Source organism: Paracoccidioides brasiliensis (assembly GCF_000150735.1).
Source record: "Paracoccidioides brasiliensis Pb18 unplaced genomic scaffold supercont2.2, whole genome shotgun sequence".
In the NCBI taxonomy this organism is placed as follows: Eukaryota; Fungi; Ascomycota; class Eurotiomycetes; order Onygenales; family Ajellomycetaceae; genus Paracoccidioides; species Paracoccidioides brasiliensis.
Genome location: NW_011371359.1, coordinates 3293044 through 3318028, shown reverse-complemented (window position 1 = coordinate 3318028; position 24985 = coordinate 3293044). Strand labels below are relative to the sequence as shown.

Genomic DNA, 24985 nt, shown 5'->3' with positions numbered 1-24985 from the left:
CATGTTGGGCAATGTGAAGGGGTACAGGTGTGTTAAAAACAAATCGGGACACAGAATATCCAACATCTTTCGCACAAATCAAATCCTGGTCTCTGCAGCACTACGCGGCACATTTCATAGCACAGCATAGCACAGAAAAATAAGAGAACAAACTCCGTGCGAACGTTGCGACTCGCGTGAAAAGCAGGACAGACGGACCAACGAACAGCCTTCAACATGCGCTAGAGACTTGAGCTTGGTGATACTTTGCATATGCATATGCGACTTGCAAGTTGCAACCTGCACTGTTTTATGCACATCCTTCATGCCTCCAGAGGAGCTGGACCTGTCAACGTTTGTGTTTCGATTGGGGATCGAAAAAATGCTTCGATTGTTGTCATATCATTGGGCAGAAATACAGCTTCTTTCTCCAAATCATGTCCCCATGGCTCAAGGGCCACAACACCCATTGGTTGACAAGTTTGAAAGCGCATTTTTATTTCCTTCTGGGGGGGGGGTGGGAACACATAGTTAACAGGCGGATGTGCCTTATGCCTGGTTGCTGTTATGTCCTTGCATGCACACCACGAACACGGAGGCGGACCGGGAAATAATAATGCCTGCCTTGCCACGAATTACTGGTCTGTCAGGTCAAAGTTCCAAATCCACGGCTTCAATAAAATTAAGAATAATAGTGAATATTATTCATTCGATTGACCAGCAAGATAGATGGCTGAGTATGAATCGATGAAGATCATGATGACACAAAAATTCGAGTGTCAATATAACTAACTCTCGTCAGTGGCGCCTCACACGACCACTTCCCAACCCTCTCCCTCCTCAGGGACTTCCAAGCTGGGGACGTGAAGGATTATCCCCATGATTTGGAAAAGTAAAAAAAAAAAAAAAAAAAGAAAGCAGCTTTAGAGATGCTTAAATTATTATTCTAGTCGTTTTGGCGGGAAGAAGATCTAGCATGGATTGGTGAAAAGAAAGGTTCAAATCAGGATTTCTTCAAGGTTCCCAGCAACGAGACTTTAAAAACAGCAGAAACTCAAAGAGGACCGACCGTTTGATCATGGGGTCGATCAGTATTCAATAAGACAGACTTTGTTGACAGGAAGTTCTTTTCCCCCAGCTATTGTGAATATTTTCAAGTTTGTTTTTATCGTTCTTCAAATCAATCCATTGTGTCGGTTGTCTGATCAGTTCCCAAGGATCCCCAATTCCATACCCGAGAAGGGAAGCTCAAGGAAACTACCATTAATGATGACAACATCTTGACCCATTCATTATATACTTCGAGATTGCATCACCACGATCAGGAGTGGTGCCACCCTCGCTCCAGTTTTTGAGTTGAGATATATATCAATGAATGTCGCCCTTGCTCTGGAATCGACAAATCAAGCTTATCATCCATCATATTAATGCCCACACACCATGTTAGCAAGTACGAACTGGGGCTGAGGAAGTTTTGGGACAAGACTAGGCGAGCTACGGAGATTATTGGCCTCTAACGGTTCTAGATCTTCTTTCGCATGTCTGTCGGTCTGATAAACTCATGATTAGAGAGTGCTGTGTAGTTACGGCCTTTAGGCACCATCGCCATGGAGTGATGAGGTTGCTTCCATTTGGTATTTTCCGTACAAAGGCAGAACGTGCCGCGTTGTCTGATATAACAACTGCTAGTGGTTCTGCTGAGTGATAATCAAACGGATGGTTTGTTATGATGGTCCCATGTGTTCAATATGAGTGCATGGCTAAATCGCCGTCTTTTGGATTTCAAACGACAAGCAGGGCAGAAGGTCACAGTAACAGAATCGTCTGATACCCGCTCGGGAAGTTCCCTTGCTCCACACAAGCGTTTTTTACTGCAAAGAGCACTGTCCCTTTTAGTCTCACGCTACTTGGAACTTAAGAGTTGCAATGCACCTGTGGAGTGCTTTTTCGTATATGCGTGAACTGAATTTGGTGAAGAGTAGTGACAACATAAGGTTGGTGATCGAAGCTTAGGATAAATGGGCTGCAGAGCTCACACTCAGCTCATAAAGTTAACGATGCATCTCCATCTTGTTGGTCTGGAGGGTGAAATTGTGCCCAACCCTGTAAACTGAGGGCTGCCCTTATTCATCAGAAAGGACAACATCACCCTGGAGTATTTGTAGTGGCACTTGCATCCCTAATGGGTCCGCACTGTGTCTGTATCATCGAGGGAACGAACCGTCAACGACCTTGCCCAAGAGCCCAGGCAATCTTCACCCTGGAGCTAAAATGGTACACACGGCCTCAACACAAGCCCTTAGCAAGCCCACACGCAAGCCATTAGGTTGCAAGTGACTCTCGAAAATTCTCAATCAGTCGTCAATTACGCCACCTTCTATCAGGCAAATCATCGACACTGATGATGTGAAATGTAGTCCTTACAAGAACTAACTGGGTTTGCTGTTCCTACCGTGAAAGTAAGTTAGGCCTGGCGCTTTGTAGTTGCTCCGGCCGGTCTGTTTTACATTCAACCTGGGTGGATCACAGTCAGATGTATCTATCTTCCCGCCCTCACCAGCAGAGAAGTCCACGCCAGCCACAGTGGGATTGAAGGTTAAGAGTAAGAGATGGTGATTCTCCCTTACAATTCAAGCTAAAGCTTGAATGCAAAACCGAGACTTGGGGATGCGCTGGTGTCAATGCAGATGTATGATTAATGCAAGGGATGTATATCAGCTGAAAATCGGGACATCCTGGATAACAGCGATCAGGGCTGGATGAATGCCCTAGGTATATCCACACTTTTTTTCTTTCTTCTTTTTTGGTGTCAATATATATGCACAATCTGCGATCATTTGTCGCATCCGTATGCGGGGATTTCGAAGGTTAACGCTTTGAGCATTGAGAAATACAGGATAAATCGAAGGATGGACATGAGCATATGTAAATATGCTGAACATGATACACCGAAGAACATACTTCATAGGAAATAATCAACAATGTGCATGTTCATGGGATGCCTAACTCGGGTAACGTGATTATAGAAATTTAGATCATGTGACTTTTCTTCTCGTGCGCACTGCGTAGATGAATTTTTGACAGATACTCTCCACTCCGAAGATTAAATTGAGGATTCGGTTATTGAAAACTACACGCAATGTCCACACGGGTAACTCTAAAAAGATGACACTTACCTGATTGTTGACGATTTGCTAATAAGCTTATAGCTAAAATCCAACAACTCTGATTGCCAATGGACTGGCAATCCCACTTACTTTGGCTTATTGCAGTTGCCCAAGATTAACGAACGGGATCTGGTGACTATTCTTCTGCACCAAAGGGGAATTGAAGGTGTCTCCAACATTGGTCGAGAAGCAGAGGAATATTATCCAAAATTTTTGCAATGGGGCTACGCTGTTGTCCGGGGGACAATCGGATCCTGCTGTCTGCTGGAATCCGGAAAGAAAAATAATGACATTCTTGCTCCCTTCTTTATCACCTGGATCAACAAATGTCCCAAAATGTTCCGTTCATAGAAATGAGACGGTTAAACAGAGAGTCTCTTCGCCCGATCGCTGTGACTTGATACTGTTGCTCCGCGTTCTTCCCCGAAGATCACCAAACCGTCAACCACCTCTTTGTTAGGCTCTGACCATCCCACAAGCAGTTTCTCTGTCCATCCCAAAGCGCTAATCTTCTTCAATACTTGAATTTCGTTAATTGAAATTGAAAACAAGATAGTCCCTTTCTTCTTCCCTTCTTCGATGCTAATGTCCTTGGATTGTTGTCCAGGTTCGGTGGTAAAATAAAGCATCAATGGTTCCGTTGAAGGACGCGACGCGATGATGATACCTCCCTTCTGCCCCTTGTACCTTGCTCTAAATGTCGTGGGTGAGGTCGACTGTGAAGATTGGCGTTTCTTGCGCAGTATTCCAAGGTACTGCTTCGAAGCCATTGACCCTAGAGCGGCTTTGGGTGTAATCATAAGCAAGCTTTGTTTCAACTCCGGCCGCGGTGGCTCCTCTAAAGAAGTTAGCAATCGTAGTACCCCAGGATTTCTTTTCCCGCTCCGCCTTCGCTGGGGATTCCTCTCCGGTTTCGCTGGAATCTTCTGGCGGTTGTGGGTTGATGTCAGCATCTAAGAACTCCTGGGGTAGTTCTTCCTCTGCTATGGAAACAGACTCTGATGTTTTTGATTTCAAAGAAACGGGGGGAGCTGGGACGGGATAGCCGCACGCTTCTCCAATTCGAAAGATGGTAAGGGTAAGTTGAGCGTTTGTTGGTACACCTCTAAATATGAGACTATATAAGGATGGCTTAGAGACTCATCCGTGCTTCTCACTCTGGAAGGGAAATTGATTGCTAACTTGCTTTCCTCCTTCTCCTTTTGCCTGCGTCGGATTGCGTGGCTTTCGATCCAATAGTTCTGTGGCTTTACTGATAATCGGATCCCCAAAGAAACCTAATCCCGCAAGATACGTGCCTGTTTTGATGAATATATAACTTGGTGTTAGCAGGATAACTGCAGTCGCAAAACTTAAGAGAAGCGCTATTCGTATTCGAGGCCAGCTCGATATGAACGGGGGCTTTGGCGAAAGGGCACTGCCAGTCAGAAAGTCAGTGAAACATTCCACCTGTTCGGAACTAATTGTGCGAACAATGGCATACTTGCTCAGTCTTTCGTATGCATCCGAAAAACAATCAATCAACACCGTTATCTGTATTGCCCTTTTCCCGGATAATCTCCATCATAAGCTCCTTGGTCTTGTCATGTTCCTCACTGGGGGTACCGCCACGGGAAGCCGTTGCCGCATCTGCTATTTTAGACACGATGTTCGCAGGATCTCCTAAAGATGAGGTTTCCTTTTTGTCGTCTGCCTGTGCTTCGTCGTCATATTTTCCACCAGCGCATTCCAAAGCCAGACGGGAGGCACCTGAAACCAAATTGCTGGCCTCCTGCTCGACTGCTTCACCCTTGAACTTCTCGGGAGCGCCTGTGACGGTGCCCTTTGATCCCACTACACCGGCTTTCGGTTGTTGAGCACCTCCAGTTTCGCAACTGACTAGGCTTATTGGTACCGGAGGAAATAGTAGGATTCGAGATGAAGGGAAAAAAATTAACAAGAGCAGCGTGCTGAGAGCTGTTGGTATTATGAGGTCCAGGACCCAAGCAGCAAAATAGACCTTGGAAGGAGATTTGAGAATTAATTAGCAAGGCAACTCTTAACGTTTTAACTATCCGGGTTTAATGTTTATTTTACTACTTACCACACAGAACGCTGCTGTTCGCCGAGTCTCTTTCGACGAACGCAGTCGAACAAAATGTTTGAAAGCGTTAATGAGCCCAATTACTACCGTTGCGTAAAACCGCTCAATGGCAGATTTGAGCGTATCTGGCGAGAAACCTTCCTCCTTGGCCCTATGTAGGTCGAAATCACCTGGAGGAAGGGCGGGCACGGCTTTGACGTTGTAGACTTGCTGCGACATTTTAGATCTCATTTCCCACCCGTCTCGACCATGGATCGAGATCCAATAGGTTACATGAACCTACATTGTTGAACCGCCTGATTAACATCCAAAGGTCCAGGGTTTGAGAGCCCTTTCACGAGAGATTCATTTGTGCCTGTCGGGGATCGCCCCTGAGGATCTGAATCCGCTCTCTGGGTTTCCCGGAGCACTTTCTGCGCCACCTTCTCAGCCGACTCATGTTCGACTTGCTCTATTTGGGCAGATGAAGTAGCTCCAGCTGTTGAGACTTGCTCCTCTGATTTCTTGTGAATAGGGACAGGGCTGTGCTTCGTTGTCGAGTCCTTCTCAGCCATTGCTGGTGGTTCTGTTCGGGATATCCAAAACCCCCGACCTGGCAATATAATGTGTGATGATTGTTTTCATTTTAGATTTAATGTCCAAGATCTGACATTAAATTGTTGGGAAAGCAAGCAGCAATTGGCGGCAGCGCCACCTACGTAGCAGTATTTCACAGACCTCAAACTTGTAAACCCAGTTGTTGCGATTAAGAAATGGTATCCATTTTATTGACATCATTGGCAGCTGGAAGAATGGAGGTGATACTATTCCTATTGTGGTCTAGCATAACCCCATGTCAAAATGCACCTTTGCATGATATGGGTTAAAGTATATGCGCGTATTAATAGGTGGGAAGGTTATATTGGAATGATTGTCTAAAGATGGAATTGAGGTATATACACCAAATATTGAGAATCTGAATATGACATATATAGTTATGTTGAACGCCAGTGAGGGAATTGAAAGGGATCGCTAGTTAAACACCCCCTAAGAACTTGAACAGAATGTGGTAGCTTAAAACATCATATCGCCCATTCGTCCCTATTATCTGAAGCACTGATGAATGGCTCATCAACTTGCTTGATTGCATATTCACCACAAAGAATACTGATTAAATACAAGTATGTCAGCAGCGTTTCTCTTAAACATTGAAATCTAACGACAGTAAGGTGTGATAAAACAGTTAGCTTACCAAGCTTCAGCAATCAACCCATCCAGGTCACGTATAACCTTCTCCCGTTTCCCTCCAGTGTTCGTTTCCTTGCTCATTTCAATCTGCAAATCCCTAATGCGTTTCCTCTTGCCAGACCCAGCTGCTTCAAGTATCTTCTTTCCCAAGCAATCACTATGGAACGCATGCTGGCAAGGGAACACGAAAAACTGGCGACTAAGCAGCGGTAACGAACATATCCAGCATTTCTCCCCCGGTTCCACAATAGCATATCGTAAATCAAGTGCCGCAATCTCATTTTGTATTTGCTCAGCCGTATGCGCAGAATTGTCCATTTCCTGACGCAAGCTGTCGATATGTCGCGAGTAGTCTTCTAACGCAGTACAGATCTCATCCTTGAAATCGTCAACTACAACAAAATCCGGGAAAAAGGGGATAAGATCCTCTATCCGGAGAAGCTCGCAGCGACGGAGAAACTCAATTGCATCTTTGATTCCAGTGCCTGGTTGGCGGATCTTCTTCTCCGCTACCAGGAGCCATAGCTTTTTGCGAAGTTTGTCATTTCCATTGGGGAGGTCCGCAACATATGCAGCGAGCTCTATGTCGTTGTGTTTTAGAGCAAGCTCCACAGCTTGAAGATACTGGCACATAGTCGTGTAGATGTGGACGCATGACTGGACGCGGTTATGCTGGATGCACAGACGGAGGGCAAAGTCAGCGTCGTAAGGGGGAGGGGATGACGGTTGAGAGGAGAGGTATGATAGTAGCGCAGCCTCCGAGGAAGAGGGGTGGGAGGCATGTATGGAAATGAATGTGTTGTGCACCGCTGCCGATGGGTTTGGATGGTTGGCAATGATAAAATTTAAATAACGAATAGCTTGATTTTGACTAAGCGGGACCTTAGTAGTGTTATTGTAACTCAACAGGGCAGGAATAAGCTTTTGAGGGTCGAGATCGATTTGTCTCATCAGTATATCGACGAGATCAGGAGGCACATGTGTCATGAGTACGGAGCTGTACTTGTAGAAGACATCCGGGTTCGTCTGTTTTTTTAGGACGTTGAGAGCTTCACTCCATTTTCCTCGTTGGATCCAATATGAGAGGACAAAATTGCAGTCATTGATAGCTGTTGCAAAATATAACAGTTCCTCCTCTCTTCCATGACTGCCAACGATGTCATAGACGGTTTTCGGATCAAGCTCCGATTTATATTTCATAACAAAGTCCTGAAACTCAGCCCGTACGTTGTTAAGTGCATCTCTTGTTTCCCCAGCATTTGTCCCTTCCACTAACTCCGCTTTCGTCGCAATGGTGTCATCGAGTGAGTTTAGCTTGGACATGAAAACTTCCACGAGCCAACTAGCAATAATCGTCCTTTGCATTATTGCAGACTTCTTGTAGGTTGACATTTGTGTGAGAAGATATTTTCTCAGAGCATCTTGTTCCCCTTTATTCATAAAGGTCAGGCAGACCTCCTCGAAACTTTTGCTGCTTTTACCCCATACCGCGGCAGCCTCCAAATATTGGCCCTTACTTGCAAGATAGTCACCGGATGCTGTGGCCACAGCATCTTTCTGGGCTGCGCCACGGGCGTACCGCAGAGCGGCATCGAATTGCTGCTCCTTCAGAAACATTTTCCATACATCCCTGTCTTCGTCATTGGCTGCGATTTCGTAAATTTCCTTGCCAACAAAGAGCCAATGTGTATTTTTCTTCTGATCTGATACCAGACCAAGAGAACTTTCGCCGCGCTCGAGAACAGCCTGGTCATATACGATCTCCCCATTTAGCCTGTTGGCTGCCACGATGCGACCTTCGACCAGAGTCAAAATATGCCACTGAGTCAAAGTCATCCCTTTAATCGGGTCTTGGATCAATTTTCGGCTGCCTCTGGCAGACTCTGATCCTGGCAGAATAGATCTGGGGAGTAACTTGGCCTTGTCGAAAATACGCTCTCCCAGCTCTGGGGTTGACGGCGTCGTTGGAACTGTTCCGTAGAAAACCCCTTGAGAAGTGAGCCAGGCAAACTGTTTTCCTGTGCTTTCCCCTTCACCATAGTGATCCTCTGGAGGGTCAGGTTGCATAGCAAGTAATGAAGGCGCTGATGGGGATGCGCTTGAGACCTCATGCACAAGGGGAGTTTCCTTGTGAAACAGATCTGCAAATATCGAGCTGCCGCCTTCTTTTCCGTTTTTTCCCACACGGCCCATGAAATATAATATCTTTCTATGGGACGATAGTATAACACATCGGTAATCCGGGCTTCCAGGGACCAAACCCACCCAAATACCTGTCACACTCGATCCCGGGATCTTATACACTGAATTAACATATCTTTCGTCCCTTCGGTAGAACTCCGATAGCGGTTCGATATAGACTTCATAGACATTCCCATCTGATGCACCTACTAGAATCTCCCTAGTTGAGGCCGTTGGCAAGGAAGGATTCCATGCGATACTCTCGATGGAAACACCTTTCAAGCGGGGAAGGGCTTTCGGCTGTCTGGACTGATTATGGAGGTAATAATTCTCGCCATGTGTAGTTGTGATGATAAGATGTGATGCGGTAGGATCCAGGAACATGCGGCGAATCAAACCCGTCACCGAAGACTTCCTGGGCAGATCAACGTCTGCATTTTTCGGGTTGGGGAAGTAATGGTTAGCTCCAGTAACCACCAAATAAGAGAGCATCTTGGAAAGAAAGGCCACAACCTAGGGAAGGATGGTTCTTACCATCGATATCCTCCGCATTATCGAGATCAATCCGCAAAATTCTCCTCGATGCTAGAGCAAGAATAAGAACATTGTTCGCAACCTGCGCGGCAACAAAGTCCGACGCTATGGAGAACTTAAGCTGAACCCGCTCAACATTGAAGATGGGCGCAGAGGTGTCAGTGAGTTTGGCCAAGCTGCTGGCAGCTACGTAGCCACTTGATACATCCAGCGCCATTATGCGCTAAGATTCAAAGCTCTAACATTGCGATTTTGCGACTTGTGGGCTGTGTGATATCAAGTATTCAGATCGAGATGTTCGAAGGAAGCCATGGGGAAATGCCAAGACCGAGCTCCTGTCATTGGATGAGTAGCTATTACATAAGCAACATAGGAGCGGGAGAATAATTAGAGTTCTGCAGAGCTCTTCGTCTGAATGATGTTGGACTAATGTTAGGGTTTGTTTATACATGTAGCCTATCATTACATCAATGCGATGTGGGCAGACAGAGTGATTATACGTGATCCACCATATTGAGCTGAAGCGTCAGAAAAGGGCTTGGTTGATCGTCATAGCTCGCTTCAAAACATGGAGAAAAGATGCCCAATTAAATCTTCCCTCCATCAATGAATGGCTTAAGAAATGAAAAAACAGATTGAAACCCAAGAAACGTTATCATTAGTTAATACAGTAGAACTGGAGACAATCCTATTCTCAAATGAATAGTTAAGCACCTGCCAGAAAGAAAATGGAGGGAAGCGCCAAAAAATGTTTGTGACAGATAGATAACGAGGTGCATGGATGGCGGTGTATTGAGGGTCATTATTATTACCATTGCCATAAGCATGCGGCCATAAATAAGTGACTTGGGAATTTCACCAATCATACCCAAAACAGGAAAAAATGTAAATCCCAAATAGAACCATCCCCATTTTTTTAAATAACAATACACTCCCTCTCCAGCTTTCCACCTCGTTTTTTGAGAGAATGATGATTCTTGTGCTTCGGCACTTTTTGCGTATTCTCCTTGTATACCTTCGCATGTTTGGACTTTTTTCTTTTCTCGCCATCGAAACTATCGGTCCCGTTCATTTCGAAATCGCCATCCGGAATAGGTTCAACGGTGATAATTGTGCCATTCATGGAAGTTGAATGAGAATGAGGAACATCATTATTTCCCAGCTCTAGCTCGTTCTGACTTGCTGAGCTGGAATCTTTTAAGATAGGTAGGCTTCTACAAGAAGACGTACTACATACGCCCTCTTCACCACCGCTAGCTGCTTCCTTCCCATTCTCGGGAACAGTCTTCGTCGAATTGAGATCTGACAGAGCATTCGCGTCAGATCGTTGATTGAGATTAGTTTCCGGACTTGCACCATTTGACTTTGCATCACTACCACCGTCAACGACAGAAGTTATGGAGTTTATTCCTTCCAGGCTTGATTTAGATGATACCTTTGCAGAACTTCCTGGCTCTCCATATGAACTCGACGGCCGTGCACGGGAGGCCGACTCACTATCACTGTCAATAGGAACTATTCGGTAGAATAGAAGATATGGAGACTCTTCACGTATGGCACTTTCTATATCGACAATTGTGATTCTTTCGTCGGTTAAATCGTCGAATCGCATCCAGTGACGACAGGACATCGAACCATCGTGATTATCGGAAGGGGTACCTCTGGCCAAAGCTATATAGTGACCAGATTCAATGGAGTTTCCACGGTGGCAAATGGCTGATTGAAGGGAAAGTTTGAAATTCCTGTACAATGGACCACCATCTTCCATCTCATCATCTTGTATGAAATATGGCAGTCCAATTTCGATAGGGATATCAACAAAGGTGTCTAGGCGAACTGTATTTCCATTAGGAAGCACCGAGTATCGTTTTAAACATATCCCGAGAATAGGTCTTTTGGAAGAAAAATCAACTGCTGATGCTGCATCGTGGCACCGCACACTGTCCGTGTACCAAGCTTTTGGTTTGATCAGTGGGGTTTCCTACAATTACACGGAAAGTAACTCACGAATTAAACTAAACATCTGCCAAGCAGGTAGCAGGACCTCTTTGCGGAAGGTCCCTCTCCGCAACCTATTGGGAGTTACCGCATTGGTGTTGTCCCCACCTTCATTGGAATTGTCTTCGGGGATGAATCGATTTACTATGATGCTCGATGAGCGCGTATGTGCTTTCAAATGTATTGGTGACGGTGTATGTGACATATAAACAGGAGGATCGGTCACTTTCGTGGATCCAGAGAAAGACCTCGAAATTGGGGAATCGGACGTGGGCGAAGTTTCCAGGTCACTTGTTTCAATGTAAGACAAGCCGTCCTTTGTCACTGAATCTGTCGAGTACACCGACATTTCTGTATATTTCCGATCCAGATACCTTTTAACAGCAATTTGGTTGTTGAAATATGCTTCAAGACAGTCTTCCAAAGTTATTGACTTGCTATCAGCTGTCTCGGTCGGAATTGCGACCTGTAGTAGTCGCTCATTTATGTACTTGTGATCATTTCCTGCTTCTTCTTTCCCTGTATGAAAAATGTCCATTTTCAACGTGAGCAATGGAAGATTAAGTTGTTCTGTGATAAATGTGAAAGCTTCAGATACGTCTTGTTGCTGCGATTGGGCCGCATCATGCCATCCACATTGCGCTAATGCATCTTGGACTTGTTTTGTCTGCCAGGCATTTTCAGTGTTAGTGATAATATGTTGTTGGTAACAACACAAGAGGTTCCCATGGATTGGCAAAAGGTTAACGGGCTACTAACAATGTCCTTTGTTATCAATTTCCCAGACCGCAGCAAGTTTACCCACAGCCGCAAAAGCATGGATAGATTTTGCTGTGGCTCATGCTCATCATCGTACGAGCCATGTAAGATAACTTCAAATGAATCCAGACGTGCAAACATTGCGAAGAGCAAGGCATCCAGATAGCATGTAACGCCATTCCGATTTTCAGCACCAAGCAGCTTAATGGAAGGATTGTAGCTATTTATAATGCCATGGAGGGAATCTTCAAGGAGCACAAGAAATTCCAATGCTTCGTCCACATCGCCATGAGATATTTCAGAACGGAGAGCATATCGTATTTGCGACTCTCCTAGAACGGTAACCCCTAACTTCAGCAGTTGGCTTTGTATCTCTTCAATCTAATAAGGACGTCAGGAACATAACCAGTAGCGGTGACACCTCAGAGCGCACCTTTAAATCCTCTTTCCCAATATCGATAGTGTGGCTTAAATCTGATTTATCCACTGAGAATAGTTTCAAAGGCGCGAAAAGCTTTTGGTCGGCCGTGGGAGCCTAGGGGGTTGGATCAGTCCGTGTCCAACAGTGCAAATGCCTCTTCTTCAAAGATGCAAAAAGGGGGGGGCGGTTATATAAATAAAAAAAAAATTTAAATAGATGATTAAAAGAATATTAAAGTAAAAGAGAAATTGCAACACATAACTCACAACATTAGAGCGTAATGGAATCCGCCACTTGGATGGAAATGCATTTCTCGATTTACTTCGCTTGTCTCTCCTGGGAAGGAATGCCGAAATTCCAGTCATGTCGGTTCGTCAAATTATTACAGTGTTTCATTCACGGATAAAAAATTAACGGCAATAAAAGAGTTGAGCTTAAATGGATGCTGGTTTTTATCCAGCGGCATGCTCTCAACGGTTTTACACCTTTAACATCGTGGCCTAGGTTCGAGCAGATGAAAATGTGTCAGCAGGAGTCGAATTGCCACCAGGCAGCACAATTAACAATAGCACAAAAGGGTAAATAAAAGGGTTTACCTTGTCACGATTATGTATCTGGCGATGGCCAGGAGGGGACGCTGTTTGTGGGGGAATCAGGTATCCCGCCTCAGCTGATACCCCTCCAGCAAAGCAGAACATAGAGATCTATCTAGAGCTCTGCGGGGCTTATGATGTCAATTCGTAAGATATTGGGTCAAGAGAAACAAATAATCACAAGGATATCCCAGCAAGACTGGCCAACAAGGAGTGCGTGTTAGAGGACTTCTTCGATATGCAATGAAGTGTAGGTATGTCTCACTGACCATTGGGGGGACGTGGAAGTTGCAGAAGTTGCTAAGTTGTTGGAGCCAAGACGATCTGAGGTTACGATGACGAATGGTCGAACTTTCCCAAGGCAACCGGAGCGGCCAAACGTGCGCTTTCCCCGTTAAAGAAACTCAAAACTTTGTGACTAATTCCTTAGCTAACAACCACGTGCCCGATAATTTTCAAAACTCTCCAAAGTCTCCGGAACTTTTTGCTATAACGAAGCCTGAAGAAACGGGCTCGATCCAATGTCCAACGCGGCAGCAATGGCTCTCCGTGAACCTTCAATAAAGATTTATAGGGTGCTGCCCAGAGCCTCTACTCTCTTATCTAACCACCTGATCCCGTCGTGCCGTCGCAATGCCTCGTCCGCATCGGCCGTTCTTCCCGAAACGATCACGGATGATCTCGACACATCTTCGACCTTCTCCCAACCATCTGCTCTGCCAGAGGACGAGATCAAAGCGTTCGATCCAGTAGCCAGAAGCAAAGCGCGGAAAAAGCAACTACCCCCCAGCCGGTAAGCTTCCAATTCCCCTACACCAATGGCTGAGTTCATCTCAACTCTCGCAAACTCACACCATCCAATCCAGCTATCAATTTCGCCCTCCAAAATTCGACCGTGGCCCCCTCCACCCCCATCGCCCACCACCAGCCTGGGACCCCGCATCCCGCCAATTCATCCCAGGCCCCTTCACCCTCCCCCGAGTCGAGCAAACCTACGAATCCACCATATCTCACGACATTCTTACCCTCTGTTATGTGCACAATCCACCCGGATTCAAAGCACCCCCTCCCCCCTCCCGACTTCGAGGCTGGGACGACAGCTCCCCATACCACGCAAACCGGCCCCTCCGTGGCCCCCGAGGCGGCGACGTTCTCCGTCTCCTCCGCAAACCCATAACGTTCCGAAATATTCCCAAGCTAGACAAGATCACGCTGCACAGCTATGTGAAGCAGGTTGTCGAAAACGGGTCGGCGCCGCTGCATGTGGCTGGCATGGCGATACAGGCTATATCCAATGTGCGCGTGCAGACACATAAGATGAAGGGGAGCGTTGCGAAGTGGGGAATTGTTCCCGGTAAATCGCACATTGCCGTTACGGCTGAGCTGAGGGGTGAAGATATGTATCATTTCTTCGGGAAGTTGGTTGATGTGGTGCTACCTAGAATTAAGGATTGGAAAGGCATCAAGGGGAGCAGTGGTGATAGCAGTGGGAATATCTCATTTGGTCTTGAGCCGCATATGTTGTCTTTGTTCCCTGAGATTGAGGTTAATTATGATATGTACGTTGAAACCTGCCCTCTCTTTCTTTCGCCTAACGTCAACTTTGGGCTTTTTATTTTGGCGAAAAATTGGACATATCTAACTTTTCCCCTCTGCATTTATATAGGTACCCACCAGCCATGATGCCCGGCTGCAACATAACAATCCACACGACCGCGACAACAGACCGTGATGCCCGACTCCTCCTGAACGCAATGGGCATTCCATTTCATGGGAAATACATAAATTAGAATCAACGACACCTAACAACTCCAAAAGATCCTGTCACTGCGGGTGTTTGATTTCCTTCTGCGGACCTTTGATCTGCATTACTTCTTCGTTTTTGGAGGCCTTCCCCGCCCCACATTTTGGTTTGTAATGCACATGTACTTTTATTAGGATGGGCTGGGAGCATGTTGCTAACTATTTACTTGTATTTATTCATGCTATAGCCTGACAATTTTCTTTTATCTTGATGTTGTAGTGCTATACCCGTGCGATGCACTTTTCTAAATACAACACAACTAACTTATTGTCCCAACTTTCCATCGGGATAACATGATACGATGTAATAATAATAATAATAATAAGAGATTGCTCTCCGGTGAATCATCCATGAATCCGTCCATAGAGTCAGCAGATACAAGAGCTCCGTGGACATCTCCGTTCACTTCTTCAAGGTCACCGAGTTCTCCTCCGGCCCTAATCCCTGAAAGCCACAAAACGGTCAAGTAAGGATCTTTCTACCGTTGAGCGGGGTTTTTGTGTTTGATATCTATGGATATGGTAAATCCCCAGTGAATCCACGGTATAAACTTTCTAATTTTCTACTCGAGTGTTCCCGAACCCGAATTTCACGTTATGGAAAGTTAGCCTTGGAAACCAGCCCGGTCGTTGCAGCCGCATGTTTTCCAATCATGTCTATGCTTCACAATTATCTCACTTGAAGACATGTAGAGAACGAATTTGAAACCTTCACATCAAAACATTATACTATATGCAATTTCCTAAAGGAACAAGCCCGCTTGATGAATAGCTAAAATAAAATAACGAGGACAAACTCAAAAATAAAAACATCAAGTCTTTTTTGGTGAGCAAAATCAAGATGCACGCTGTGGGAACAATCTGAATACGGAGTAGATCTAAAGGAAGAGAAGTTAAGGCAACATAAACATAGTAATGCTGGAAATCTCACGATATTGATGGTAGAATACGAAAGGGAAGGGGAATGGCCGGGAGATCATGAAGAGCGGGCAGCAGTAAATGGGATTCAAGCAGAGTAACACATGATATAGCATGCATTTGCATATCATAACGTCAGACATGAATGTTATCGACGATAAATGGTACCAGCCAGGTGGCAAATATAAAGGGGGGAAATAGAAAAGAAATGCGTCTCATTCAGCCGTTGCTCTCATGAAAACCAAGGGATCTCTTAGAAACCTAAAAGGAAACAACAGGGTAAAGGCAAAAGGCGTCCAAAGGCAGAGAGTAAATCACAAAGTTCAAAACAACGCATGTAAAGCCAACTTTCACGGCATGGCCTGCTTTAAAAAGGGACTGCTAAGCAACTCGTCCGCACTCGGTCTCTTCTCATGATTAATCTCAAACGTCATATCCAGAAACGCCATGGCCTCCTTGCTCGCATTTTCTGGCGGCGGGGGCCGTGCCTGATTGCTTCCAATCGCAAATATAGCCTGCAGCTGACTACAGTCAGGAAACGGGTGGGCGCCAATGAACATCTCAACGACGAGACAGCCCAGACTCCATATGTCGGCCTTTTTGGTATGCGCCGTTTGCCGCACGACTTCGGGTGCCATCCAGTACACGCTTCCCTGGAGGGAAGGGCGGTGTAAGTGGCCTGCTCCCCCGCCAAGGTTCGCACCACTGCCTAGCACGGTGGATGCCTCGACGCGTTTGGAAATGCCAAAGTCGGAGATTTTGATGCCGCCTTTGTTGTCGACGAGGACGTTGGCGCCCTTTATGTCTCTGTGGATAATGTCGCGGCTGTGAAGGTAGGAGAGGCCGGCGAGGATTTGGCGAACGAAGTTTTTGATAAGGGGTTCTTGGAAGGTGTTGTATTGCTTGAGCATCATGGCTATGGAGCCACCGGGGACGTACTCGAGGAAAATGTTCAGGTGTTGTTCGTCTGCTGATGTTCCGAGATACTGGACGATGTTTGGATGTTGGAGACCCTGGAGAAGGTCAATTTCGTGCTTGAGGGCAGCAACCATCATGTTCTTCTTTTTGTCGAACTCTGTTCCCTGGGTTGCTGAAGGGAGTTCTACTTGTTTAACAGCCATGAGTTCCCCAGTGATGGAGTGGAGGGCGAGGAAGACGCTTCCAAAGGAGCCCTCGCCGATGAGAGATCCCTTCATCCAGTTTTTGTTACCGAAATTGTCGCCAGCCAGGAAAGCATTCAAGCCATCGTCTTGCTCCTCTCCATCCTCTGCAACTATCATGCTAAGGCGTTCGTTGATCGATCCACCATCATTCAGGGTAAGTGTCTCGTCCAAGAAAGTCTGACGATCAGTCTCCCCGGAAGTCTGGTCGGAGCCACTGTCAAAGGAAATATATGATTTTCGGTTAGGTTCAAGAGATTCTTCTTCTTGCAGTGGCTGTAGGGAAGTGGACACTATAGAATCTCGGAATGAAATCTGTGGCAGGTTGAACTTGGAAACAGACAATGGTCTCGCAGGTCTCCCACCAGGACCATTAGTTCCAGTCAACCAAGTGTCTGCAATACTAGGGATGGGTGGGGCATCTCTCAGACTTGAGGCATAGCTGGAATTGCTAACAACACTCAGACGGCTTGCGGCACGGCTCATACGTTGAGATCTTCGGACTGATAAACGCATTGTCTTTTCAATGTCTTCCTTCTGGTGGCTTGGAAAATACGACGTGAGCTCATGAATAATCATTTCACTTGGTGGTCGAGCACCGAAAAACGACCGCAACTTCGCAGACTGATGTCTTTCTGAAGGTGTTTGTCTTTGGAAGTCATCTCTATTTCGGTCAGAGGACATGGGTGACAGTGGCTGTCTAATGTTATGCCATGACTCGCCAGTCAGCTTTTGCAGCTTGATCTGGTTCCGCACGTTGGTGCCACTGAGGGCATTTAAATGGGCCGTCTGAGTCTCATCAAGGGCAATCTGAGCTGCTCTCTGGAGTTCTTCCGGTTCGGGTTCACCAGCGTGGATTTTCCTCAGGATTAGCCGGCCGCGTTCCGATCTATGGGATCCATCGCATATTTTAAGCAGTTCTGAATCCGACAAGCGACGGCAGTTGCCTGGGTTTGGATCTAAGCCGTCCAGAACATAAAAGCAGTAGTTTTTATAATGGGATTCTGGAAGTAGAAGTTTTCTCAAAACGCAGATGAGAATATTCTCTGGGCTTTTACAATGCTTTATGTTCAAGACTTTGGTCTGTCCGCCGGAATGTATCACTCGAATAACCGGCGAATTTGGAGGAAGGGAGCTCATGGTGATTCCATCCATGCTGGGACTTTGTCTGACGTGGGTGACCGTTCTGGCAGTTTGGGGGACATCTCCTGGAGTTCCTGGATAGCGGGTGGTGTTAGAACCGGAATTGGGGTAATTGCTAAAGTAATTCGAACCTTGTTCCCTCCGTGAACTTTCCATCGGGCTAGCGACTGGATACCGATACGGTCGCAAGCCGCGTTCAGAATCTGCTTGGGGTGAAGACGGTCTGGACGATTTCCCCGGTACTGTGTAGCTTGTGTTGTAGCTTGTTAGAGGAGGGTCTAGATGGCGTGACCATCGGCGATTTCCTCCCGCCTGTTGTCGAGAATTTGCTCCGCGGGGAGATTCAGAAGAAGGGGGTACGAAGCTCGCAGAATCGAGGGCAACTAATGAATCCTATAATATCTTGATAAGAATAAGGGATTATTGGAGTTTCCAGCAAAAACGTTAAACTTACCCTATTGCGCTTTTTGCGATTCGACGCGTTTTTGTTCCTGAGTTGTTTGATGGCCACGAAAATCCGGACCCGGTCTCCGATTTTCTTTATTCCCATTTCCTGAAGAATCTTCTGATCGCAGTCAAGGAGATTATCGCCATTGAAGTGATTTGCTGGTAAGTTCCAAGTTTAGTTAAACGGACGATGGTTCACATGCGGCACGGAACACATCAGGGAACTCGATGCGATTTCGCATACCTTTGAAGAGCGGCTCGTATTGACCGCATCGTATACTATGTAGCCAATCTATCACCCTTTTCTCGTCCCACGACCTGTAGAAAAAGAAGTCTGTCAGAGTGGGTTGGAAGAAGGTATGGTTCGTTGGAGCATTTGTGCCCCAAAGGAAGGTAATCAACCAACCGAACAGAGTCCAGCGTATCATATCCCTCTGAGAATTCTGACTCTGTCGGGCTGCTGTATGGGCCATCGCGGGTAGAGGTGTTCGTAGATGATTTGTGAGCTGGTAATGACATATATGGCGTAGATAAGGACGATGATGGCTGGGAAGAAGTGTGCATTGGCAACACCGCAGAATATTGGGGTTGGGAGCTCAACATCGTGCCAAGTTCCGGAGTATTAACGAATCCGCACACTCGATTGAGAAAAGATATATAAGTAAAGATCACGAAGGGAGATATCACGGTAGTCTAAAATGCCATTGAGCAATGTTCAGAGAGTGTGCTGGAGACGTTCGTGCCTGGTGGGGGTCCTTTGGCGGAGATATCTTGACACCACGCAGAAAGATAGGAAAGGAAGTAGACCAAGTAGGATCAGAGGAAAGCCTGACGAAACGATAGTTAATATACAATAACGATGTCGAAAGAAAACACCAGTGACATATACTTTGGCAAACGAGGGTTGTTCTTTCAAACACTATTTAATTAAACATCAGATCTGTTCAGGAACGGCCGGTGTCGGAGAAACGAAGAGCATCAGCCGGGGAAGGGGAGTTCCGCGGTCATCACCCAGCCCCTAGAACAAGGGTGAAAGATGAGTTCTCAAAGCAGAGATGAAAGTTGTTGTTTCAAGACTAGGAGGAAGCGTAGGGATTGAAAACAAGATGTCAGAGTACGCAAATGGGAGAGGGTGGGTGGAATTTGAGGTTTGGGGTACCCATGGAGTTGTTAAGACATTAGCCAAGGAGTGAAGAATGACCGTGGTGGAATATCAACTCCACAACCACACCCACCACCACAACAAAAACAACAACAACAACAACAGGCAAGAGAGGTATCAAAACTTTGAGGTGTGTTAAGAGTGGAGACTCTGTGCCAGAGTTTAGGCAGCGTTGAAGTGATGAGGAGTTGAGGATGCAAGGATGATGATGAGATGATGTTGATGATGTTGATGATGTTGATGATGATGATGAATGATGATGTTGTTGATGATGAGGATGATGGGTGAAATGATCATCATAATAAAGTAGGCTCAGAAGGTAAAACAAAGATCAGAGGCTGCGGGTCTGATTGGGCGCAGTCTCAAACTCGAAACTTCAGCGGGCGAATTCTGTGACAAGCCGTCGTCCAGCTGCAAAATAGAAGCAGGAAAAAAAAAAAAATACTAGATCGATCGATGACCCAGCCTAGACGCCTTTTTGTCGCCTGTTCGATCTAGGCGGGCGGGGCGTGAAGCAGAAGAACGGGTTAATTTTTCAGCTGAGTGGTTGGGGGATTTAAAATGATCCAGAGACACTTTATATCTATATCCCCGTCTTCATCTTTCTAGACATTATCCCATACCTGTTGCTGACGTTGACGTTGCTGCCGCTGTTGCTGTCGACAATCCATTTACTCTCTCTCTATGTATGAATAGGGATGTCTCTTGAGCCGTTGAGGTCCAACGGCCTCCCTGATACGAAACCCTAATATCTAGTTAATCGCGAAGGGATTGCAATCCCTGGGCTGAGTTTCCTTTCAACGCGTTTGAGCAGGCATCAGAATAGCCAAGCATAAATAATTATTACATCCTACCCAACATCCAAAAGATCGTAGACTGTTAACAACAAACAACCACAACCACAACCACAACCACAACCACAACACGGTTTATCTCTCACTGCGGATAAAAAGATGATGGGTGACCCATGATGTAAGGGGAATGTCTTTTAACTTTACTCTAAACGCGACGAATCTCAAGCTCTCTCCTGTCAAATTGCCTCCCTCGCCTCTCTGGCGGTGTCCCTGTCCATCAAAGCAATGGGCAACAATAATCGCATCCATGGATCCCGATGATAAGGGGCTATATTATTAGGCCATATATATAGAAAACCCCCATATATGTTTCACCTTCTTACCTCCCTATCCGTGGGCTATCTTCATATTTTCTTTTTCTGTAAAAATACCGCCCTTTAGAGATCTGGACGGAATTAACTACCATTTTATAACTACTCTATCAGAACCGTGTGTGTTGTCAATCCCCATGCTCGTTAATGCCCCAAGCGTTTCCCAACATTTCTCTCCTTAGTCCCACACTTCGTTTCGCTACCACATGTTTCAGGATAACCTTATTTCAAACGGAACCTGTTCTTGTTAATTATTATTATTATTATTATTATTATTATTATTTTTTAATATCTCGGCTCACCGCATAAACTGCCCATCCAGAAAACACCAATGCTAAATGTATTTTCTTACAGGTTTGCGGTGTACGGAGTTCCGTATTGTCTTTTCCGTGGTTCTGGCTAACGTAGCAACACCTCAAGGGTTCTTTTGTTTCGAACTTTTAATGACTGCATCTTGCATTCAGAATCTCTGGAGATTATCATTTATCCCGAGAATCAGCCCCTCACACCGCCAAAAGTAATGTGGGGCTTTGTTATGATATCCGTTCGTCCTACCTGGCTAGGGCTGGTAGGCTACATAGCACACTTCGGTCACTTGGGAAACATGAGTCGGATCATCCGCAAACGATGAGATGGGACTAAAATCCGGAAACTATATGGTAAAAAGGGGAGGGGGGAAAGGTGGATGAAAACGAGAATGAAACTCGTATTCGCTGGCTTTCATTCAAATAAATCAATTTGGATCGATGTTGATGTTGTTTGGACTTGAGCTCCTCTCCAGTTCTTCTCCTCCATGGGAAATGGAAGCTGGCCTGTGGATCCTACCTTTTCGTTTTGAAATGTCTCGAAGTCATAAGTCTATCTTGAGAATACATCAAACCATTCTCGGTTAATTAGAAAGAAGCGGTATGGATGTGTCCATCTCTATTTCAAGATGAAAATTGACCCAATTGTATCTACACATTTACATATCCTGATTCGGTTTTCTCGGCAATGAATAATACCTAACTAATGGGCTATTGGTCTGTTTACTTTGAGGCGGAGAAGGTTTACCGTTAAAAGCTTGTTGTCAATTACTAGATGTTCTCAAGGTTCTCGGCTGAATAGAGCTAGTTTATAAGACCTTTGATGAAGATGGGACGGAAAATATAACCTCCAGCTTTCTTCTTGTCCCGGGCACTACTATATATCTTTGAGAGAGACATAATGAGAGAAGGGAGGAAGATAACAAGGCAATCACACGTTCCAACCCAGCCTCATATCTTTACTAATAGTCATATGTCCAGTGTCGCAGTTTAGCCCGGTCTTCTCAAGCAAAAGGAATACGACAAGAGCATCGTGACTTTCACTGTTATCAGCGAGAGCGAGGAGCGTAGATCTGTCTTCTCTGCTCCAAATACAATTCCCAGCCGCTCGTGATCGGAAAGTTAGGGTGAGAGTTCAGGAGATTAGGTCGTCCTCTGATAACTTTGATAGCAGGAAATAATTACGGAATATAGAGTTCTCAAATGTATTGGGCGATCAATTAAAATCGCTAATTTCACATGAGGTTGCATACCCTCATATCGGTGATGAAAAAAAGCAGTCATTTTAACACCATAGCCAACGCCGCTCTATTATATTGCATGACATTTGGACTGGATTCTCCGCTCCGGAGGAACGGAGTTGTTGCAACTCTCAATGGAACTGGAATGTTTTGGTTCTTGACATCAAAACAATCAGCTTGCAGGGCAGAATATTATAATTTCTCTCCGCTCCGCAAAGTAATGACCATTGAGGAATTCCAAGAGGAATTAGGATCCACTCGCCACAAATGGATTGTGCAAAGTTCCTAGCAATTGTGCATGACATGCATCAACCAAAACAGCCCTCGTTTTTCAAGTTAACTAGTTTACCAGTTAGCTAGTTATGTGAGATAACAAGCATTTTGGTGAACATGCCGCCGAAAAAAGAATGCCGCACTGCACAAATGGCACGGCAAGGGACCGATAAACGATAGGTTGTCTTTTAATCTGACGTCTCCTCTGGTGAAAGCTTCGTGGCTTGCATTGTTAGTTAGGGCGTTAGGAGGCATACTTTGCGGGAGATATTGAGATTCTATCAGTAACTAACCACTGACAAGGTACCCAGTTTGTCCAATTTTCGGAATCCCGAAACATGAGCCATTCTTTGGAAGAAAAGCAATACCTGATTTGGCGGGCTTTGGAGTTCATCTGATTCGATCTCGGCATTCATCCTTGACAGATATGATGTTATCTATTTCGTTTCCATGTGGATTTAGGCATGAATTGACTGAACGGGTTAGCACGGTGATGGGCTAGCGCAAGCCTGAAGCGTTAAGGTTCCAACGACGCCTTCCAGCCCAGGGGAGTGATCCTTCACCGGGAGCAAATATTAATGCTGGTGCAGAATTGAAACAAGTTGAATTCTGACAAGTTGACGGTAACGTCGGATGTAGATATAGGATATGCGATAAATATGCTCCTAGACAACTCCAGAGCAAACAACTCGCCATCTTGACCGTATGCTCTGCATGATAACAAAGTGGGGTGAGTAGTTGAGACTGTTAGCCAGTCAAGGCCGTTAAGAAAATGGGGCTCGTAATGTTTGTCTGTCCTCATTAGGAAATATTGTCGAGTTCAGAACATAGAAAGACTTGGGCCCGGGAGGATACCTACAAAGTCAATGGAGTATATAACGTAGGATTGAATCTGGATGCTGAAGACAGCATTCCATGGATCTGTCAATATAACAACATTAAAAAATTACAATGCGCAAGAAACAAACATGTGTCTTCCTAGACCTGACTTTGTGCATGGCTCCTTTGATGCACCAAAGCTGAGGATGTCCAGTTAAGCTCGTTTGGGTTTCGGGTTTCCTCGCCATTCTTGATATACACCATAGGCATTGGCAATAAGGACTGGTAGGATCGAGTTGTGGAGGAAGAGGAATGATTGGAGATATCCAGTGAAGGCAGCGTGGGATAGAGGTGAAGACGGCCACGGATGCAAATATGTTCAAGCCCTTTTTGTTACTAAGGCAACATTAGGATCCCCATCTGGGATACGGCCAATTCCGACTCCGCATTCCAGCGTTGTGAATGAGAGAAAAGTTGAACGTCTCATGGCACAAACTTATATTATTGGCCAAATGTTGCAAGACAGTCCTGAAAAGCCAGGCAATTTTCAACTAACCACTGCTGAAAAGCAACACGGACTCTGTTAACAAAGGAGACGAAATGATCTTCTGCAAATTCATGGGTACGACTCCCCCGTTCCACCAGAAGAGACTATGAAAGCACATATGACCTTGTCAAAAACGACCAAGTTCGCTCCATTGAAACAAGCTCCAGGTGGAATTCCAAAGCGTGCAATTCATTGCAGAGAAGAACCACTAGACAAGGTTTGTGAGCATGCAAATCACACATTACACATGCTACAGGAAGGAGGAGAATGAGATGATTAAGTTCTGGAACGAGACTCGTTTGGATCTTATTCTGTTCGTGCCATTGTTCTCTGGTTCTGATAAGCGAAGGCAAGGAATGTTAAGTCTGCAAACTCAAGGAATTCTCTTGCTTTCACTGGGGGCTAACGGAGGCGGATAAAGTCATTATTAGACGGGTGCAACAGGTGTCTGAGAAGATGGCCTGGAAGGTTGGGTTAAGTCACTCTGGAGTGGAGAAGTACAAGGGCTGCATCCATATAGTCGTGACCAGTGAGTGCACAGAGACCCAATGATGAGTTCGTTGTGCGGGACATGAGCCTGACGGACGCTGAGATGTGTAGAGGTCCTGTATACCTCAAAGCCTGGTAAGGGAAATTTCTGATTACAGTCGATAACTGCCGTCACAGATTCATGATGGTATGATGCTAAGCAGCATTTTGAAGTTTTATAATTTTGAAGAGTCTCAGTGGTTTGTCATTGTTACAGACCAGTTAGGTCCTTTGGAATCATTCCCACAACCATGTTAGCGGGCTGAAATCCTATGAGCTAACTAGTTATCTGGATTTCCATGGCGGGAATACGGAGAAGGACGCAACACTAACCGGGGTGCAGCAACCAGACCGGGCCCATTTTAACTAAGATAATTGCAGCCTTTACTTACTATTTATTTGTCGACAACTTGCTCCTGGCATGGTGGGGAACATGTGCTAAAGCATGGTCGATAGATGTCGACCTCCTTTAGCTGCTGGTCTTTCATTATTTGATCACTTTTCTTCTGTGTCTAGATATTTCAAATCGCCA

The 24985-nt window shown here is 45.6% G+C and overlaps 6 protein-coding genes across 6 annotated transcripts; 2 read left to right on the top strand and 4 right to left on the bottom strand.

Moving 5' to 3' along the window:
- Nucleotides 1-546: 546 nt before the first annotated feature.
- PADG_02236 (uncharacterized protein) lies at nt 547-875 on the top strand (the record flags this gene model as incomplete). The annotated part of the gene is made up of 2 exons (XM_010758967.1): nt 547-620; nt 782-875. The coding sequence occupies 2 exons, from the start codon at nt 547-549 to the stop codon at nt 873-875; spliced, it is 168 nt and encodes a 55-aa protein (XP_010757269.1).
- A 2633-nt stretch (nt 876-3508) lies between these two features.
- On the bottom strand, nt 3509-5783 carry PADG_02234 (uncharacterized protein; the record flags this gene model as incomplete). Its single annotated transcript, XM_010758966.1, has 6 exons — nt 3509-3984; nt 4010-4277; nt 4329-4444; nt 4674-5145; nt 5230-5471; nt 5513-5783. 6 exons carry the CDS (start codon nt 5781-5783, stop codon nt 3509-3511), a joined length of 1845 nt encoding a protein of 614 aa, XP_010757268.1.
- A 507-nt stretch (nt 5784-6290) lies between these two features.
- PADG_02233 (tethering complex subunit PEP3) lies at nt 6291-9388 on the bottom strand (the record flags this gene model as incomplete). Its single annotated transcript, XM_010758965.1, has 3 exons — nt 6291-6375; nt 6461-9068; nt 9172-9388. The coding sequence occupies 3 exons, from the start codon at nt 9386-9388 to the stop codon at nt 6291-6293; spliced, it is 2910 nt and encodes a 969-aa protein (XP_010757267.1).
- Nucleotides 9389-10087: 699 nt separating this feature from the next.
- Nucleotides 10088-12714, bottom strand: PADG_02232 (uncharacterized protein; the record flags this gene model as incomplete). The annotated part of the gene is made up of 5 exons (XM_010758964.1): nt 10088-11127; nt 11179-11836; nt 11929-12309; nt 12362-12463; nt 12616-12714. 5 exons carry the CDS (start codon nt 12712-12714, stop codon nt 10088-10090), a joined length of 2280 nt encoding a protein of 759 aa, XP_010757266.1.
- Nucleotides 12715-13481: 767 nt separating this feature from the next.
- PADG_02231 (mitochondrial 54S ribosomal protein YmL7/YmL5) lies at nt 13482-14732 on the top strand (the record flags this gene model as incomplete). Its single annotated transcript, XM_010758963.1, has 3 exons — nt 13482-13735; nt 13809-14501; nt 14609-14732. 3 exons carry the CDS (start codon nt 13482-13484, stop codon nt 14730-14732), a joined length of 1071 nt encoding a protein of 356 aa, XP_010757265.1.
- A 1281-nt stretch (nt 14733-16013) lies between these two features.
- PADG_02230 (STE/STE11 protein kinase) lies at nt 16014-19016 on the bottom strand (the record flags this gene model as incomplete). Its single annotated transcript, XM_010758962.1, has 4 exons — nt 16014-18359; nt 18421-18572; nt 18658-18731; nt 18820-19016. The coding sequence occupies 4 exons, from the start codon at nt 19014-19016 to the stop codon at nt 16014-16016; spliced, it is 2769 nt and encodes a 922-aa protein (XP_010757264.1).
- Nucleotides 19017-24985: the final 5969 nt, after the last annotated feature.